The sequence below is a fragment of the Osmerus mordax genome, chromosome 1 (genome assembly GCF_038355195.1).
Source record: "Osmerus mordax isolate fOsmMor3 chromosome 1, fOsmMor3.pri, whole genome shotgun sequence".
Taxonomy (NCBI): Eukaryota; Metazoa; Chordata; class Actinopteri; order Osmeriformes; family Osmeridae; genus Osmerus; species Osmerus mordax.
In genome coordinates, this window is record NC_090050.1 from 10,314,225 (window position 1) to 10,334,178 (window position 19,954).

A 19,954-nucleotide genomic window follows, 5' to 3' on the forward strand; every position below is an offset into this window, starting at 1 on the left:
CAACCAGCATGCTTCCTGTCAGAAATCCATGAGTGCTCCATAATGATACCGGGCAGCACTCCAGAAGCTGTTGATGACATATATCAACCAGGGCTGCACAGCACACTGCCTGTGACAGGCTGCCATCATGCTCCATTCATTCACCCATTCATTCACCCATTCATTCACCCTCATTCCCATCCCCATACATACAAACACACACACACACCACTGCGGCAGAACTAGCTCTAGCAACTCTGACACAATGTGATCAATGATAATACTGGGATTCTAAAGGTACAAGACTCATGCGCATAGTAAGGCTAACAAGCTCGTGAAGTCTCATACAGGATGTGCTTCTTCACCTTTTGCTCTGGAAGATTTCTTCCCTCTTGCAATCACCCGCCGCTCTTCCTTCACAGTTCACTGACATTTACAGCGTGAAGCAGGGAACTGGATAGACAGCGAGAGAGAGAAATGTAGACATGGGTCTAACACATTAGTCTGTGCATTGCCTGTGTTGTGCATTGTTATGCCTGTGTGTGGGTATGAGTGTGTGACTTCTTCCTTACCCTAACCCTGGGGGCATTTGCCAAATGTAACCATTTTCACTCACCTGAAAGCATTTTGAATCATACTATATTATTAGCAACAAATAAAAGGTGAATATGTTTGTCTTTGATCAGGTATCAGATGTCTTTGGGTCTGCACGGTCTTCCCCCTGAAGGGGACAGAGATCACTAGAGCCCCAACGCACAGCCTCACTTCTGTGTGTGAAAGACCTGGAGCCACTGATGAAAGCTGTGTTCTGTCTGAGAACTGAGGAACAAAGCAATTAATCCCCATTTACTTATTCACGTTCTGAGCCTTCGTGTGTGATGGTGAACCGCTGAATCACCCCCCCCCCCCCCCCCCCCCTCGTGTTCAGTTGCCACAAACATTCAAACATTGTTGCACGTGGCTCAAATCAAGCGGCACCACTAATGAAGCATATCTCTGATTGGCCCTCTGGGCAGCCATTACACCCTCATCTGTGAGAGACTGCTGTGTTGTTGCAGCCTCCAATCACTCTGTCAGCTTAACCAATAGTCTTCCAGTTAGATTTCCCCGAATATTCTCTTGTGGCCTAAAGTGTCGGAACTTCCTGTGCCTTTTAGTTAAAACTTCACGTCCAATTTAGATTGCTTCCCATAAGAAGAGGCCATGCGAACATGAGAATGGCTGTACTGACTGTTTCTCATTTATAATGAGGTCTCTCTCTCAGAGGCTGTGGCTGGAGGCACAGTCAGTCGCAGAGGTAGAGGCAGAGTCGGATGAGTAGAGATAGATGGGTAGAGGAGGCAGGATAAAGTAGAGTGATAGGGGCAGGGTAAATAGGAGGTGCAATTATTGAGGTGAAGGGACAGTTTAAGCTGTGCGATGCGGTGTATTCATATGATTATAAGACATGCAAGTAGTAATAAATAATAATCGCGTAGCAATGCCGTTACGCTTAATAATCGGAGTACAAATGTATCATTGGAATTGGATCAAAAGCCCAAGCCCAACGACGCCAGTGCCGTAAAGTCACATATTCTGACGACAGCTATCAAAATATGTGACGTATTGTGCCCAGGTCTAGATGTTAACCAGCGCAAAATGTTACACTTGGCCAACATTTGCCCGCACCCAGGTTCGAACACACCACTTCTGATATTTCAAGCCTGACCACAACCAGCTAAGCCAACGGAAAGCTGGCTAATCACTGGAGCGGGTGGCCTTGAACAGGGAGGTCACATATTCTAACGACAGCTATCAGAATATGTGACCTCTTGTGCACAGGTCTAGATGTTGACCAGATCAATGACTCTTTTGTATGTCCCTGGGAAGCTTTAGGCCACTGTTTAAATACAGCCCTTGCTGAGGGCTGGGTATGATGTGGATGCGGGGGTGTTGAAGTGACATGTATTGGGTTCTGGTTGGATGTACTTTGACACACTAACAACCCGTGTTTAAACTCTATGTTTGTTTTTGGGGTGAGCCATCACACTGCACTGCTGCTGCCCTGGAAACGTTCCACAAAATGTATTTTCACGTTATCATTTATGAATGAGTATTTGTCACTCTTTGATAACTATATTTACTCAGCAACTCTGCAATGTTGGACAGTTGAACAATGACAGGCCTCCACTATGAATGTACACTGTTATCTAACAGGACTTATCAATGGACAAGAATGAAATAGGTGAATTGGTTCACATCCGCATGATATAATGGCATAATCATTGTCCAAGCCATGGATCCTTTGTGCTAAAGTAAAAATACATCAGAGTGAGCCGCTATCTGAGGGTTGTAGTCCCGTTATCAAACCAGCCATCCACTCTTTGTCTGTTCTCTCCCCCCCCTCTCTTACTCTCCCTCTCTCTGGACTGTTAGCAAGGCACAAGGTCATTTCATGAAAAGCCGGCCTGTTATCTCAGAAAAGTTAAGCAGGGGGTTCTTGTCTCTGACTCTTAATCTGGATGGGTTGGTGCGTGGCCGCTGGTCATGTCCAAAATACTACAGATGGGGGAGTGCAGAGTGAGTTCTATATGTGACAAAGGCCATGAGTCACCAGACGTATGTAACTTAATCACCTCCCTTCCACTTACTGTCTCCCAGACTAAAACACCTCCAGTGTCTGTCTCTTTGTACATTTAGTCATTTAGCAGACGCTCTTATCCAGAGCGACTTACAGTAAAACTGAGTTATTTGGTCCTTGATGCAGAATGACTGTTATTGTCAGGGTTTAGCAGCAGCTGTTACCCAAACTTCTTTTATCGCATCCTCCCCAGCATTATACAGTGGATATGCAAGCACTGGCTTGCTAATTTGTGTACCCTCTAAGAAAGAGAGCTGAATGCCATTTAGGGAAGTTTGTAATGCAGAGTTGTGCATTGTGTGTGTGTGAGATGTGTGTGTGTGTTTCTGTGTGGGGGGGTCTGTCTGTTTCTGCCAGCTGGGCCACTGTGAGTAGAAGAGTTGAGGAAGGGAGAGATGGGACAACAGAAGGGGAGAATGACTCACTAGTTGTCTCCCTCCATTCTTCCCCCCATCCCATGTCCCAGCAGTACCAGGGGCCTGATTTGTTGTGACAGCGGCCGCTGAAATGATCTGTTTTCATTCATCCTCTTCGAACCAATGGAAGAACCTATGTATGTGTGTGCGTGTGTGCTGAAATAAAGTGTGAAAAAAAGTGACCCATAAACATAGATCTGAAATATGCTACAGTGTGTGCATCAGGAATGAAGGCACACACACACACCACTCACACACACACATAGGATGAAACCTACGATTCAATTAACTTCCAAAAACATGTCAAAAGTGTGTGTATGTGGGAGAGAGATAGACATAGAAAGAGAGACAGGCAATGACAGAAAGGACAGGAAAAAAGACCATGTGACTTGTCTGTCTTGTCAGCCACAGCTTGTGACACCCAGCATGGAGGCTGGTGAATGTCAAGTGTTGGGGATTCTTCGAGGAACCCAGGGAGAAGCCCAAGGGTTTGGGACTTAAAGTGTTGACAGGCTGTCGATGTGCCGTCGACAGCGATTGTGGAAGTGTGTTATTGACCCGGAAACACTTTCCAGATGGACCCACAACAAAGTTTGGTTTTGAGGGTTTTTGTTGCGCTACAGTATCTGCCAGAAAAGAGAAGATTCCCCAATGTAAGGGCCCTTATTAATGACTGCCAGGCGATGTTCTGCTGTATATCCTTGCATGCCCCTGGATTAGGTTAGGCCTGGCTCAAATTGGAGGCCATGTTTCCTACATTTCTGAAAGGTAAATCCAGGTACAAAATCATTTGTAAAGTCTAAATTTACTGGAAAGCAGACGAACAATGATAATACTGGACCACACATGATTAAATTAAATCCCACGTAAACAATGTGCTGTACAGGCCGGCTGCCTTTGACGTAGAAAAGCATAAAACAATAGACTTTATTTTCCAGTAATCTAAAGGTGAACCTTCCTAAAGGGATTTTCTTCAGGGAGATTTCCGGGCTCTCAAAGATTAAAAGACTGGGAACGGAGGCTGTGGTCTTTAGCTGCTTTCTGTGCTGTCCTCCAAGAGTGTACACCATGTGATGTATGCTATAGTCCCAGGGTTATTTGTTATGCAATAGAATGGAATGGTGAACCCTTGACACTTTTTCACAAGGGGGATGGGGGGGGGGGGGGGGCAGGGGGGGGGTTGGCTCCTTTTAACAGGAAACATTGCCAAAACAGCTGGCGTAAAGGTGGATTGCTTCATATTGTTGATGGATTTAAAAGCTCCAGTTACCCTTTATGTTCAGAGAAGATCATCGTATTCAATGCTAATTAGTCACAATTGAAACTACAGGAGTGAATACAAATGCTGTTGCATTAGAAAGGCAATGCCCATCTTGTTCTAATCGTCGGCAGGAGAACACATTTGCAACAGAGACATTATAGGGCAAATACTCACCTTCATTTTATATATCACTTTCACGTGCTTCCCTATCACCTTTGTTCGACACTAGAACGTGTCTAATAAGAGAACGATTCTGTTAATGAAGGGATCATGGACAAGTGCTGTCGCTATATATAGTCGTATCTATGGGCTTGGAATATCATTTTAGTGAGAGGCTCTGCCTGTGTTTTCAAGGAGAGATCTAAATATAGGATGCTGCGTGATTACTTCAGCTTCAGTGGAGCACCACCACAGATTGAGCTGGAGGAGCTGAAGAGAGGAGAGGAGGAGGAGATGGTCACGAGCAGGCTTAGAGAGATATCCCAGGGTTTGTCATTTCTACTCAGGAGCTGAGGCAGAAAGTCACATGGCTCCTCATCATACCACAACACAGAGGAGGGGCTTGGGGTGGTCTCTCCATCATACAGGTTGCAAGCAGTCTGTAAATCGTTATATAATTTAAAGAAATTGAATGGCTTCTCTTTGAAAAACTTGAACTGGAGGCTGGGTAAACAAATAAATGACAGATATGCTTGAATGCCTCGTTTATTTTGTATTGACCAAATCATGTACAATGATTTTGCAAAATGCAATACATGTCTGTCTCTCATACACTCACACGCACACAAACGCACGTGCAGACACACACACAGACACGCACGCACGCACAGTCAAACACTAATAATGATAAATAATAGTTTTGTAAATAAGGTAGACAGACAGTGACACCTCCTGGATAGTACTGTTGCATTACAAGAATATCGTCAGATGGCTTCTTGTCTATATGAACTGATTCATATTGAGTGAATTGAGCTGAAAGCGAGCCAGCTAAGTGCAAACCTGATTACTTTTTGCTTGGAGGCTCAATATTGGATCCCTTTTGTGACAACATTCGCTACGGGTCGAACATTTTTTATATAAGGTTCTCATCACCGTGAAGACATAATAATATCCGATAGATGGCAGTGTCTACTTAATTTTCTTTACCCTTCCCCTTAACTAGGCTGGGTATTTCTCTTCCGGGTCACGCAAGTAACTTCCTCTTTCGGTTGTTGTCTAGTACGTGTGGAAGGTAATAGATTTTACTCCTTACACTACCTTTTAAATCATAATGAATCCTTCGTTCTGTGTGTTCTGTAAGATCTCTCAATCGATGTATACAACATAACGCCATTTTATCAACACAGCCGTATAAACATTTAATGATTTGTTATCACTGATAACTTAATATAATGTAATATTTAGCCTTGCCTGAATTTCTGTCCCGCAGTATAGGCTAAAAGCGTAAGCTAACGTGCATCAGCCTGTCTGAACATGCCGAACGATTGGAACTTTTAAGTCAACCTATGCTGCATAACAGCTTTTATTATAGTACACGTGGGAATAATCCCATGCCGTTATTTAATAGGTAGATCGTTCTGTGTCGATCTAGCTTGCTCTATTTCCAGTTCGTACAAGTATGGATGCTACAAGCTACGATGATAGCTTGGCAATGTTGCAAGGGACAAAACGCACTGCATCCACACCAAACTGCTTTTCTCAGTATCTAGCTAGATATTCAACTTTAATTTCTGTTTCCACAGATCACAGAAGTTGCAATGGCAAAGTCAAAGAATCACACAACCCACAACCAATGTGAGTAAATGAACGGTTATTTTTTACAAGACGACGCCATATTCCAAATATTACCCATGTAGAAAATGTTCTGCCATAGTAGCATACCTTTAGCTAAAATGTGAAATTGGCAATCTAAAAGACTTGTCAGTTAGCTAGCTGACTTGTGTTTGTTTCCTCAGCCCGCAAAGCCCACAGGAACGGGATCAAGAAGCCCACCTCTCACCGATATGAGTCTCTGAAGGGGGTATGTATAACTTTCTCTGGACGTTGGTTTGACAACCAAACCCTGTCCTTTGAATGGCTGCCTCTCCCAATATGCTGTTTTTGTATTGCAACGTGTGATCTGCTGAATGAAGAAAGGTTTCTTGAAATGTTGTAGAAAGCCTGTTTTTCTAGCTGGGCATTTAGCCCAACTTGAGACAATGTAGTTTAGATGCTTTCATCTTCAGCAAATGTTATCTATGCCGTTATCCGAGGTACTCATCATACCATTGTACTTTGTGGTAGTGTTGGCCTTGTTATCCTTTGTCATATTAAATATCTTGATTGAAGTTGTCATAGTGCTGACAGGAGGCATGCCCCTGACACAGCTGTAAAAAAGCAAATGACACACACCAGTGGTGGAATGAATCCCCCCTTTCCTACAAGTTGTTTTGTATGTTTGTCCTGAATGTTTTTGCCCTCGCTGAACTTGAAAGATTGGTTGTTATAATTGGTACTATTGGTTATATATTCCATTTGTAATCATACAATTTAAGGTATTTTTCTCCAGGTGTAAGGAAGGATGGCTCTAAACTGGTTTATATGTTCCTTTCTCACATCTTGTTTAGTCTGTTATACCCTGGTGTTTCTCCCTTGAGTTGATGAGAAGTCAGTCATTCGGGTGCGCACCAATAATCTAAATTGGGTGGTCCCGCGCCTTCAGACAGTGTTGTCAACAAGCAGCTGCTTTATCAGTAGTGTCATCAAATGTACTTTTGCATGAAGATCAACACTAGTATTGTATGGCCAAACAAGATTTTATGATTTCCAGTGTTTCAAGCCAGACTTGAAACATCAGGGGGAACTTCAGTTTGATTGGGACTCTAGTCAAATGTAGTTGTTAGAAAAATACCTCAAGATGCAGCCTCACGCTGAAATACACGTACCTAATATACTTATGCCCTCTCATGCAGGTGGACCCCAAGTTCATGAGGAACATGCGTTTTGCCAAGAAACACAACAAGAAGGGTGCCAAGGCAATGGCCCCCAAGGCAGTGGCCCCCAAGGCTGAGGCTCCTAAATAGTCTGCTAGAGGATCCCTGTTTGTCCTTGTTCCATAGACTTTGTCATCACAATAAAGCTATGCTTTGTTAAAAAAAAGAAACATGGATGTTCCGTATCTCCTGGTGTATTGTTCAGGTCATTATTCTTTGGCATGATTAGGAATAAGAGTCTGGAATAGCCCCGGTTGTATGGAGGCTATTAAAAGGCACTTCTGGCTCCAGACCCTCGTGTTCCCCAGGCTCATCCTCTCCAAGCGACAGCCCTGTACATTCACTGAGCGACAAATATTACTGCATTCCAAACGGGGCTGTTAAATTGATCCCCACTTTGTGTAAACATTGACTCTGCCTAAGGCGGCTCTTCAGTTAAGTTTATACACCCAGGCAGGACATTCTCATGCAATAAATTATCCACATGCTGATTCTCTTGCAAATCACCAATAGCGTAATAATGAGTATGATTATTGTACAGCCAGTACTCATGTCTTGTTTCAATTGACCTGTTGCGTAACCATAAATGGTATTTGAATGGTATTACATTATACAAGGAATGCAGGAAAACAGTTGACCGTCTATACACTGGTCTCTCCATCCTTGTGATTAGTATTGTTTGAACTTCAATATTAACGTATATATTGAGTCTAGCATGTCTAAAACTGAACCACCCACTTTTCTTACTTTATCATAACTTGTTCTATCCATAGCCATTAGACCACAGCCATGCATGTAACAACTGCTATACTATACACTTTGAAGGAGCTTTTCTCTGACATGAATTTGGGGCATTGAGAGGTCATGGAAGCCTAGACCTTGTCTAAATATTCCAGAAGTAATCTGCTGTCACCACAGAAGTTGCTAATGTCTCATCTTTGCTTTAGTAAATATGTACACAATCATGACTCAAAGTTGCCATAATTACTTTATAAAAGTATTTCAGGGATTACAGATTTGACTCTTATGGTATTACACGTGAATGAATTTGGATTTTCTTTGGTGTTCTCTATTCAACTCCTTTCATGAAATCCAAAAACTCTGGAGAAGAAAGAAAAGATTGAACATTTCAAATAGTCAAATTAGTGACTGGTGACTACAATTTAATTTTTGGCCTTAATCTTACCATCATAGTCGATCCTCCCATCATTGTTCTTATCTCCGTCCCTCATCAGTTCCTCCAGGTCATCCTCAGTGATGCCCTCGCCCGTTGAGTCAAGCATCATCCTCAACTCCTCCAGATCTATGTAGCCGTCTTTGTTCCTGAAGATGACACATTCAGAAAAAAGAACTTAGACATACGTATCATTGCAGTTTCAAGTAGGATGGGCACTGCCAGGTTATAGCGGTTCATGTTTAAATTCTAGTTTAATTTCAATGTACTTGTCAAACATTCTGAAGAGGTCAGCCAGTTCCTCCTCAGTCTTCCCTTTGCTGTCATCCTTCATGCATCTCACCATCATGACCAGGAACTCGTCAAAGTCCACCGTGCCACTACCTGCATCAAAGACGTTTTCAACTTTCAATGAGAAACACCATTTGATATGATTTTGTTGAACCTCATTTCTAGTTACAGAATACAGTGTATGTCACGTGTGAGTAGGCTACCATCCTCATCGACTTCCTTGATCATCTCCAGCAGCTCCGCAGGTGTGGGGTTCTGACCCAACATCCTCATCACCTTGCCCAGCTCCTTGGTACTGATGCAGCCGTCCTCTGCATCCTGGACGAAGATGTCAAACGCAGCACGGAACTCTACATCACACAGGAGAAATAGCTGTTGCTTCTCAGACAGGGAAGGAAAGTCTAAATAATGTTAACAAAAACTTCCAAAGATAATTCAGGTTGATGTGGTAGAACTGTACAGTAGCTAGGAGTGCTACAAATCATGTTGTACCATGTTTCTGTTCCTCTGTCAGCTGCTCTACCTGTGAGAAAGATGTGACACAAGCTTGAATCCCATGTTGACTATCACTATACCATAACAAAATTAAACAAATGTGCAAGTACAACTCAAATGCATCTATCAGAATGACATTCTCAGTGATGAATGCTTGTCATTGAGGTATCCACATTTCCCCACCATGTGCTTTGTTTTGTCATCTTATAAGAGCTATTTAGAGTGAAAACAATAGGGCAATAAAGGTTTTAATAAAGACCACTATTGCTCACATATGGTTTTGGCAAAACAATGACATGTAATCTTGATAAAGCTACCCGGAATTAATATTAGAAACAGCTGCTTGTGCTGGAGTCTGAGCTCAATGCTAGATCAGACTCGGCTCCAGAACGAATTAGATGGGTGGGCTTTTTTTTCACAAGGGGGGCACGCATTTACAGCGCATGTATTTGAGTCAAAATAAGAGTAGTCTACATATTCTGCAGGAAAGTGTAGCCATCTTGATATTACTTTATAGCCAATGCCAGTATTAAAGGAATATATTGTAGAGGAGATGGGAAAAATTGAGTCTGGACAACTTTTCTCTTTTGGCACACAAACTCGTGTGTCGTAACAACTACAACAAACGGCCTGTCACCGTTGCTCTAAACCGATTATTTCCCCCCCCCCTGCCTGGTAAATACGGTTTGGGTATTGCTGCAACAAAACTTGGTTTGGATGGTTTATCCCAAGATCATCTGGGGCCCGGGGTATCTGTTCCAGGACGAAATCAACCGTAGCGCAAGCCTTGTCATCATTTAGAAGGACAACTGAAACTAGCACTAATGTTATCAGACAGTATATCAAGTAGACTATAAACTCATATTTTAACAGAAATAAACTGGTAGTCCCAGGTAAAAGCAATGAGACAAACTGGAAAATGTTCCACTTACTGCTGCTTTGTAGATGTCATCCATAGTGAGAATCTGAAAAAGAACAACCACACACTCACACACCTAATCACTCACACTGGAGTCAACCCTACTAGAACAAGATGCTGGTTGTGTGCTGACATGATATACTATAATTCTTGCATGGAAAGCCCCACCCTCCGAGTCTAATAGCCTATGACCTTTTAAATGGGATGGCAATGAAAAGCATGAATTAACACTGTTGTATTTTTTGCCTCATCTTTTTTTATTTATCTTACCAACAAATGTGCTCTTAACTTAAACTTAACATATCTTCAGTGGGATACTGCTGTAATTAACATTTGAAGTACATTTGAAGTATATTTGAATACTAGAGAGGGTACAATTTCTGGGGAAATTGTGAGGTGTGTTGGCGGCTGCTGCAGCTGGGGCATTAAAAGAAAATATATATTTTACTATAACATCTCCTCACCTATGGAGTAATGACTATTCCCCAAGCCAGAACAAATGATTGTTAGACAAGTTTGAACTCATATAACAAACCCCAAATGTTTATTCTTACATATTTTAGTTTTTGCCCTAGGGCTGTTAAATTGGTCCCCACTTTGTGTAAACATTGACTCTGCCTAAGGCGGCTCTTCAGTTAAGTTTATACACCCAGGCCGGACATTCACATGCGATAAATTATCTGCATGCTGATTCTCTTGCAAATCACCAATAGCGTAATAATGAGTATGATTATTGTACAGCCAGTACTCATGTCTTGTTTCAATTGACCTGTTGCGTAACCGTAAATGGTATTTGAATGGTATTACATTTTACAAGGAATGTAGGAAAACAGTTGACCGTCTATACACTGGTCTCTCCATCCTTGTGATTAGTATTGTTTGAACTTCAATATTAATGTATATATTGAGTCTAGCATGTCTAAAACTGAACCACCAACTTTTCTTGCTTTATCATAACTTGTTCTATCCATAGCCATTAGACCACAGCCATGCATGTAACAACTGCTATACTATACACTTTGAAGGAGCTTTTCTCTGACATGAATTTGGGGCATTGAGAGGTCATGGAAGCCTAGACCTTGTCTGAATATTCCAGAAGTAATCTGCTGTCACCACAGAAGTTGCTAATGTCTCATCTCTGCTTTAGTAAATATGTGCACAATCATGATTCAAAGTTGCCATAATTACTTTATAAATGTATTTCAGGGATTACAGATTTGACTCTTATGGTATTACACGTGAATGAATTTGGATTTTCTTTGGTGTTCTCTATTCAACTCCTTTAATGAAATCCAAAAACTCTAGAGAAAAAAGAAAAGATTGAACATTTCAAATAGTCAAATTAGTGACTGGTGACTACAGTTTAATTTTTGGCCTTAATCTTACCATCATAGTCGATCCTCCCATCATTGTTCTTATCTCCGTCCCTCATCAGTTCCTCCAGGTCATCCTCAGTGATGCCCTCGCCCGTTGAGTCAAGCATCATCCTCAACTCCTCCAGATCTATGTAGCCGTCTTTGTTCCTGAAGATGACACATTCAGAAAAAAGAACTTAGACATACGTATCATTGCAGTTTCAAGTAGGATGGGCACTGCCAGGTTATAGCGGTTCATGTTTAAATTCTAGTTTAATTTCAATGTACTTGTCAAACATTCTGAAGAGGTCAGCCAGTTCCTCCTCAGTCTTCCCTTTGCTGTCATCCTTCATGCATCTCACCATCATGACCAGGAACTCGTCAAAGTCCACCGTGCCACTACCTGCATCAAAGACGTTTTCAACTTTCAATGAGAAACACCATTTGATATGATTTTGTTGAACCTCATTTCTAGTTACAGAATACAGTGTATGTCACGTGTGAGTAGGCTACCATCCTCATCGACTTCCTTGATCATCTCCAGCAGCTCCGCAGGTGTGGGGTTCTGACCCAACATCCTCATCACCTTGCCCAGCTCCTTGGTACTGATGCAGCCGTCCTCTGCATCCTGGACGAAGATGTCAAACGCAGCACGGAACTATACATCACACAGGAGAAATAGCTGTTGCTTCTCAGACAGGAAAGGAAAATCTAACTAATGTTACCGAAAACTTCCAAAGATAATTCAGGTTGATGTGGTAGAACTGTACAGTAGCTAGGGGTGCTACATATCATGTTGAACCATGTTTCTGTTCCTCTGTTATCTGATACCTTAACAAAATTAAACAAATGTGCAAGTACAACTCAAATGCATCTATCAGAATGACATTCTCAGTGATGAATGCTTGTTTGTCATCCTATAAGAGCTATAATACACTGAAAACAATAGGGCAATAAAAGTTCTAATAAAGAACACTATTGTTCACGTATGGTTTTGGCAAAACAATGACATGTAATCTTGATAAAGCTACCCGGAATTAATATTAGAGACAGCTGCTTGTGCTAGAGTCTGAGCTCAATGCTAGATTCAACACAGACTATACAAAGGGAACCATGTAATGCAATACACACATTGGTCATGCATTTAAGGTCAGCAGTGGATGTTCTGGCAATAATAGATGTCACACTCGTTCATACTTTTGTGGGAGGGGATTGTCACCTGTAACTGTTGTAAGCCTAATTTACAGCCTTGTTTACGAACCTTGTCATCATTTATATGTATTACAAGGACAACTGAAACTAGCACTAATGTTATCAGACAGTATATCAAGTGGACTATAAACTCATATTTTAACAGAAATGAACTGTTAATCCCAGGTAAAAGCAATGAGACAAACTCATCCATAGTGAGAATCTGAAAAAGAACAACCACACACTCACACACCCAATCACTCACACTGGAGTCAACCCTACTAGTACAAGATGCCTGTGCTCTTATCTTAACCCTCGTGCTGCCTTTGGGTCACATGACCCAAAGGTTCATAACGAACCATCGTTGTGTTTACCCAATTTTACCCAATACAAAAACAAATTAAAATAATTTTCTTTTAACCTTTGCAATGTGGGGGGTCTGAGACAGCCTAGCTGTTAAAAGAAAATGCTTCACTTTGTCTTTGTATGCGGTAAATCTGTCGCAATACGACGGTGGGTCACAATGACTGATGGGTCAGAATGACCCGAAGATAACACAAGCGTTAAATTTAACATATCTTCAGTGGGATACTGCTGTAATTAACATTTGAAGTATATTTGAATACTAGAGAGGGTACAATTTCTGGGGAAATTGTGAGGTAAGCTGGTGGCTGCTGCAGCTGGAGCATAAAAAAAAAAGTAATGACTATTCCCCAAGCCAGAACAAATTATTGTTAGACAAGTTTGAACTCATATAAGAAACCCTAAATGTTTATTCTTACTTATTTTAGTTTTTGCTCTACATTATTTTCTACTTTTGTTTTGAATGATGCTAATGACTTCAGTCTGTTATGTAAAATAGTTTTTTTTAAGAAGTTGCCAATTTTGTTGTATTGTAAACATTGAATCAAGCAATAAAAAAGCCTTGTTTTTTTTACTTTTTATTATAAAGGTTAATATATTTTATATTCTTTGTCGCTTCCTTCCTTTTTGGGGAAAGAAAGTTTACTTTTGACACCAAATTAACAAAAAGTACAGTTTCTCTTCAAACCTTTATTTTGAAATGTTTTGCAGAAATCAACCGGAAATTTTCTTTTTCTTTTTTATGGAGGCGTCGGTTCAATCCGTTAGTTACGTTGAGTTGCATCATTTCCTTTTTATGCCCCTCTATTGGTCGCCGGGGACAACACATGTGAGTGTCTTCAATTAACATAGAAATCATCATGTCTGACAGTTATTAAGTATAGCTAAGCATTTTTATATATCAGCACACACGTGCGTAAGAACGTTATGCCTCGAGAACGTGCAGTAGCCATTCAAAACTTGAAATTGACTTGCTGGCTATCTAGTTAGCCAGCTAGCTAACTGCATTTTAGCTAGTACAGTTAGCTAGACCAGTCATTCTGATCCATACCAAGGATACGTCATTCCTAGCTAGGGATTGGAAATTAGCAATACCAATAGATAACAAAAAGCTACAGTGTAAATATGAACTGGAATGTGGTATTGACATTCAACAAGACCTAATATATATTGTGTAAAATTAGCACAGGTCTGTGCGGTTTTTCTAAGTACTGTCAATGTTGAACATTTAGGGTCCAAAAGCTTTGGAACTTTGTGAATTATTGGCAAGTTACAGTGACTCAGGGTTGTACTTAAGCTAAATTGGTTGAATTCCTATTTCAGTTCTAGTCCACTTCACATAGATATAATATCTCTTGCTCAAACTCAAACACTGTTGACTGATTGGTTTCCCAGAGACCATGGTAGAGCCAGTTCCTGATTCCATCAACTTTCCCTCTGAGGAGGAGCGTATTCTGCAGTTCTGGAAGGACAAAGATTGCTTTCAGGAATGTCTGAAACAATCCAAAAACAGGCCAAAGTAAGTGGTAAATCAGTCAGAAAGAATGACTACACATGATATTCTAATGTATCTCTGCTGATCAGTAGACGAATGTACAAATAGTTGACACCAAGCAAACCATACACCCAAGTCCAGTGTTCCCATCTAATGGTTCTGTCCCCTATCCAGATACACCTTTTACGATGGACCACCATTTGCCACTGGCCTTCCCCACTATGGCCACATCCTTGCTGGCACCATTAAAGACGTCGTCACCCGGTTTGCCCACCAGAGTGGCTTCCATGTAGACCGCAGGTTTGGCTGGGATTGTCATGGGTTACCTGTGGTAAGAATCTATTTGAGTTTTAATTGTAATTGGGGATACAGATTTGGTTTGCCTACAAATAGGGGTGGTGGGGCGGGGCATATCACACGTAGAATTAGAATGAATAACTGATGTACCCTACATAATGCATTATAAGAGTTCCCAAACTCTTGGATGGTAGCTTTTCCTTGAATGAGTTAATTGCTAGGATTCGAGTTTGGTTTATATAGCATTCTCTACATTAAACCATTGCCTTAAAGCCATCATTCTCAACTGTATGGATTGGAAACATGTCCTTACACAAGTGCTGTTATCCCATGTGGAAGAGGTTGTTGACCTGTTTGGAAGTACTATCTGTACCATCTGCTCCTTACAAATGATAACAGTACAGCTGATCTCCGTCAGGCAGAGAGCTCTCGAAAAATATTGTGCTCCTTCTACTGTCCTGTGATTTAGACCGAGACCCGAGTTCCAAATGACAATGCCAGGTCATTCCATCTGTGTGATTCAATGCTCCTGTCATCCAATAACCCCCTAGGAATATGAGATCGATAAGACCCTGAATATCAAGGGACCTGAGGATGTGGCTAAGATGGGTATTGCTGAGTACAACAATCAGTGCAGGAAAATCGTCATGAGATATGCTGGCGAGTGGGAGGTGAGCAGATCTATCATTAGAGAATAAAGAGATTCATAGTGAAGAGACGTCACCTACTTCATAGTCACAGCATGTTTGCCATATATGAAACTGCTATAATTTGATAATATTATCCCTCAGACGTCGGTGAAAAGAATGGGCAGGTGGATTGACTTCAAGAATGACTACAAGACTCTCTACCCATGGTTTATGGAAACTGTCTGGTTAGTGAACACAGGAATTTGCACTTTGGAGAGTTGACTGGGGTTGTCTGGGCATTGTACAGTATGTATCGGAAGCTTTCCTCGAGAGAAGTGTATTGTGTATTGTCCAAAGGATAATACACATCCTTTAGGGATACATTGATGTATGTGCCACAGGTTAATATTGCAGTAATACTGATGATTTCATATAATGTGCAATATTATTATGGCCCACGTCCTCTGTGTTGCCCCCCACCCCCCTATTCCAGGTGGGTTTTCAAGCAGCTGTATGACAAGGGTCTGGTCTACCGCGGGGTAAAGGTCATGCCCTACTCTACGGCCTGCAGCACCCCCCTGTCCAACTTTGAATCCAACCAGAACTACAAGGTAGACTCGTCCATGCACTGTCTTTAGTGAAGGTGTCTTTTGATTCGAAAGAAATATTGGTCCGGCAAGGTCTTCCTCCTCCTCGGAACTTACGGAAGTCGCACACTTGTGCTCGTACTTCTTAGTCGACACTCCGAACGTCGTTAGCGCTTCTTGTTAACATTTCCTTCAGCTCAGATTGTGGTCTTTTATTCACATATATGAATTGTGCCTCGGTAAAAGGTAACCCAGTTAAACGCGGCCATTTTGTCTCTTGCTCCCAGGATGTCCAAGACCCGTCTGTGATTGTGAACTTCCCCCTGCTGGAGGACGAGAATGTGTGTCTCATTGCCTGGACCACCACCCCCTGGACTCTGCCCAGCAACCTGGCTCTGTGTGTCAACCCTGAGTTCCAGTACGTCAAGGTCAAAGGTTAGACACAGATTCCTCCATGAACGTCTAGTCTGTGTTGGGTCGTGAGTGTCCACAAAGTACATGGGGCAGTTGGATGACACGTCAGGTGGAGGGGCAGAGGTGACCCACAGGGATGATGGGTTAGTGGGCTTAGCTTGGTGCTTTTCAGCTTCTTCTTAAAGTCACAGCCTAATTAAACAGGTTAGGTTGGTTTTACCATCATGCAGTGTGAAATGCAAACATTGGATCAGGTGAGGATCTTGCAGGATTATCATTTGAGACCCGATTGCCATGAGCGTATCACAGGTCGTAAACAGAGCTGCATTTAATTCTCTGTGCAAATGATCACCCATCTTGATGCTAACTTGGCCTGAACTCCCATAAAGCTGGGACTGAAATGTGAAACATGGACGTTGTCAAAATCAGGCCACTTAAAAAAGCCCCGCTGCTTGTTCAAATAAAGAAAAATACTCCAGAGAGGTTTATTTTTGTTACTTTTTTTTTTTTTTCTTAGACTGTAGCTTTGAATCTTTGTGAAAATGGCTGGCATTTCAAAAAGGTGACCTACTTTCCTGCGTCCGTGTCGTGGACGGTCGTGAGCTGCAGGGGGCAGCGTTGCATCACACACGGAGCGCCACGCGCATCACTGTCTGTGGCGTGCTGCATGGACGAGCGCCTTAGAATACCAATGAACTCTCTCTGTCTCTCCCTCCCTCCCTCCCTCCCTCCCTCCCTCCCTCCCTCCCTCCCTCCCTCCCTCCCTCCCTCCCTCCCTCCCTCCCTCCCTCCCTCCCTCCCTCCCTCCCTCCCTCCCTCCCTCCCTCCCTCCCTCCCTCCCTCCCTCCCTCCCTCCCTCCCTCCCTCCCTCCCTCCCTCTTTCTCTCTCTCTGCCCCTCTGCCAGTTTTCTCTGCGTCGATGCTATCAGAGCCCGGCCTGCCTGCCTGCAGCAGCCGGCCTGGGCTGAGAAATCATTTATCGTCCCGCTGAGGGGGAACTGCCATGTTTTATTGATACAGCCTCCTCTTCCAGGGCGGTTGGGTTTAGGCCCTGTTATTCACATCTGATTAGAAGCTCCTCTGTCGTTTCCTCCTCTGCCTCCCCTCCACTCCCACGGGCCAGGGTTGGAGGGGTGAAGCTGCTTTCACCTTTTTAAATGGTATTGAAACGCTGCATTATTTAAGCGTCTTGTCTACAGGCGACCGACTGTTTTCGCACAGGAAACCCAGTTGGAGAGCAGTATTTCCCCGAGTTGAACAGACCTGGGGTTTGTGTGTTTTTTTGGTCCTCTGACCTTGATGTCTTTAGCGTTTGAATCAAACAAGGCCTATTTTCTATCCGTAGACCATCTTGGTTTATAACCAAGACAACTGGGAACATTTCTTAAATGTGCATATCCGGGTTGTGAACCTATGGACATACATATGGGGATATACACCTGGGTACAGCTCAGTGGTAGAGCATTCGACAGCTGATCTGGAGGCTGCAGGTGCACCTCCCCTTCTGTGTGTCTCTTTGGAAAACGTTTGATGAATGTTTCAAATCGAGTTCCCTCTCACACTGCCTCTCCTGTCTCACTGCCCATCTCTGCGCATGGTGCCATCTACCCGCGTCCCAGACAACGCCACCGGGAAGGTCTACATCATGATGGAGGCCAGGCTGGGAGGCCTCTTCAAGTCGGAGGGTGAATACACGATCCTCGACAAGTGAGTCCTCAGAACCCTTACCACGCCCTCTCCTTTGAGGGCTCAGTCCAGAATGTTGACCGCCGTTGCATTCGAATGAAATTCAGACAATGGTTATTGACGGGTTATTCCCCCATCCGGTGTGGATCGTTCAATGGTTGGTTGGACGTTTTAGACGTTCCTCTCTCAGCTTGTGTGTCTGTGTACCTGGTTACTTCCCTGTTCCAAGCCAGTCTCTCTGGAGAGGGGAGATAAGTGACATGAAAAAAGAGAAGCACACAGAGGGATTATATCTAGGCGCATTCCTGGACCGGCTATCGATCAGTATCGCTCTGGGTTGGATTGCTGTTCCTTGGGATTCTTGCTGCTCTGGAGAGGGGATCAAAGATAGGCGTGTGTAGGAGGAGCACCATGTTTTATCCATTTGGAAAAGAGTTTGGTAGCGAACGATTCCTTTGGTAAAGGAAGCCAATGTCGTGAGAATCTGTCAAATCAAATAACTGTCATATACTGGTGGTTGAGATCAATACATACTTCTGACATATTGTCAAGCTTGTGAGCATGGCTTTGAAGCCCTCGAAAACTTGAATTGTTTTACTGTCCAATTGCAATTTCTTGAAGATAATCAGGTGTTCTCGAATGAGCTAGGCAATGGCAGACGTTCCAGAGTTTGGTTGTTGGAATGCACCTTAGTGAGTCTTCGCATCAGGCCGAGTTGAGTTAGTCTGTACTCACTGGAAAGACATTCCTTATTACACAGCTCACTGGCTAGTATTGGAGCAGGGAGAAATGTGGGTAACAGATTAAGTGAGGTATGTCCGTACACATCACAGTCAAACTAGGTCCAAGGGCTGTTAAAGCATTGGAGTCTACCAGGGATAGAAATAATGGGGATTAAAACAATCCTAGTGGAACCGTGTTTGAAGGGAAAATTTGATTGTTTTTCTTTTTTATACGTTTCTTTGTGTGTGTGCGTTTTTCAGATTCCCTGGGAAGACTCTGAAAGGGAAGAAATACAAGCCCCTGTTTGAGTACTTCTACACCAAGGTGAGAATGTCACCTTCGTCCCGGTTCCTAATGACCGCGCGCATCAATGCGTTGACCTTTAACCCCAACCAGTGACCGACCCGTTGCTACCAGGCAGCAGCAGGCTCAGTTTCACCTCACTTCCTCCGCTCATCTGTTACAACCCGGAGTTTCTGTTGTTTTCTTCACTGTTGTCGCGGTGCCCCCTCCCTTTCCTCTAGTGCCAGGACAAAGGGGCCTACATTGTGGTGACGGACAACTACGTCAGAGAGGAGGAGGGGACGGGGGTGGTCCACCAGGCCCCCTACTTCGGAGCTGTGAGTTTCACATGCTGCTGCGTTTCGACAAGCCCAAATGCTTCTGTAGAGACGTACCTTATCGTTGGATCGAACGAGGAAGCTGCTCGTCGGCCACTTGCCTAAAATGGATGATTCGTCAGGTTGTTTAAAAAAAAAAAAAAAAAAGGCGATAGAAATGAATGTGACCGCTGCCAACGGTAAAGGTGTTGTGCTCTGCCAGACAGGAGCTTTGAGAATACACTTAGTGTCAGCCCACATGCTTCCTGTCTAGAGCTGGGGCTGTGGAAAGCTCTAGAACGCTTCCCCTTCTCCTGGATGCGTGCTGCAGCAGCAGTGCTCCCGGAGAGTGCTATTCTAGTTAGTGCCAGTGCAGATACTGCCTGGGGCCGGGTCTCTCTCATCACAGGGCCACCTGTCTGCTGTGGAGGTCCTTGTCAAGGAGAGAGGCTGCTAGCTGCTGGGAGCTTGGACAAGGGCGAGAGGCA

At 43.1% G+C, this 19,954-nt stretch overlaps 4 protein-coding genes across 4 annotated transcripts in view; 2 read left to right on the plus strand and 2 right to left on the minus strand.

Annotated features, from left to right (window-relative positions):
• Window positions 1-5,469: 5,469 nt before the first annotated feature.
• On the plus strand, window positions 5,470-7,418 carry rpl29 (ribosomal protein L29). The gene is made up of 4 exons (XM_067233422.1): window positions 5,470-5,507; window positions 6,019-6,070; window positions 6,232-6,296; window positions 7,228-7,418. Exons 2-4 carry the CDS (start codon window positions 6,034-6,036, stop codon window positions 7,336-7,338), a joined length of 213 nt encoding a protein of 70 aa, XP_067089523.1. The 5' UTR covers window positions 5,470-5,507; window positions 6,019-6,033; the 3' UTR covers window positions 7,339-7,418.
• Window positions 7,419-8,217: 799 nt separating this feature from the next.
• On the minus strand, window positions 8,218-10,222 carry LOC136941032 (troponin C, slow skeletal and cardiac muscles-like). Its single transcript, XM_067233409.1, has 6 exons — window positions 10,141-10,222; window positions 9,206-9,236; window positions 8,917-9,063; window positions 8,692-8,806; window positions 8,435-8,571; window positions 8,218-8,349 (listed from the first exon to the last, which is right to left on the minus strand). The coding sequence occupies exons 1-6, from the start codon at window positions 10,162-10,164 to the stop codon at window positions 8,318-8,320; spliced, it is 486 nt and encodes a 161-aa protein (XP_067089510.1). The 5' UTR covers window positions 10,165-10,222; the 3' UTR covers window positions 8,218-8,317.
• Window positions 10,223-11,337: 1,115 nt separating this feature from the next.
• On the minus strand, window positions 11,338-12,134 carry LOC136958888 (troponin C, slow skeletal and cardiac muscles-like). Its single transcript, XM_067253051.1, has 4 exons — window positions 11,996-12,134; window positions 11,771-11,885; window positions 11,514-11,650; window positions 11,338-11,428 (listed from the first exon to the last, which is right to left on the minus strand). Exons 1-4 carry the CDS (start codon window positions 12,063-12,065, stop codon window positions 11,397-11,399), a joined length of 354 nt encoding a protein of 117 aa, XP_067109152.1. The 5' UTR covers window positions 12,066-12,134; the 3' UTR covers window positions 11,338-11,396.
• Window positions 12,135-13,820: 1,686 nt separating this feature from the next.
• Window positions 13,821-19,954, plus strand: part of iars1 (isoleucyl-tRNA synthetase 1) — a 28,278-nt gene continuing 22,144 nt past the window's right edge. Inside the window, exons 1-10 of the mRNA XM_067252936.1 lie at window positions 13,821-13,865; window positions 14,432-14,555; window positions 14,706-14,862; window positions 15,380-15,499; window positions 15,620-15,702; window positions 15,951-16,068; window positions 16,332-16,479; window positions 18,078-18,165; window positions 19,128-19,191; window positions 19,392-19,487. Coding sequence (XP_067109037.1) covers window positions 14,437-14,555; window positions 14,706-14,862; window positions 15,380-15,499; window positions 15,620-15,702; window positions 15,951-16,068; window positions 16,332-16,479; window positions 18,078-18,165; window positions 19,128-19,191; window positions 19,392-19,487 — 993 coding nt within the window. The 5' untranslated portion in view covers window positions 13,821-13,865; window positions 14,432-14,436. The remainder of the gene's footprint in view (window positions 13,866-14,431; window positions 14,556-14,705; window positions 14,863-15,379; window positions 15,500-15,619; window positions 15,703-15,950; window positions 16,069-16,331; window positions 16,480-18,077; window positions 18,166-19,127; window positions 19,192-19,391; window positions 19,488-19,954) is intronic.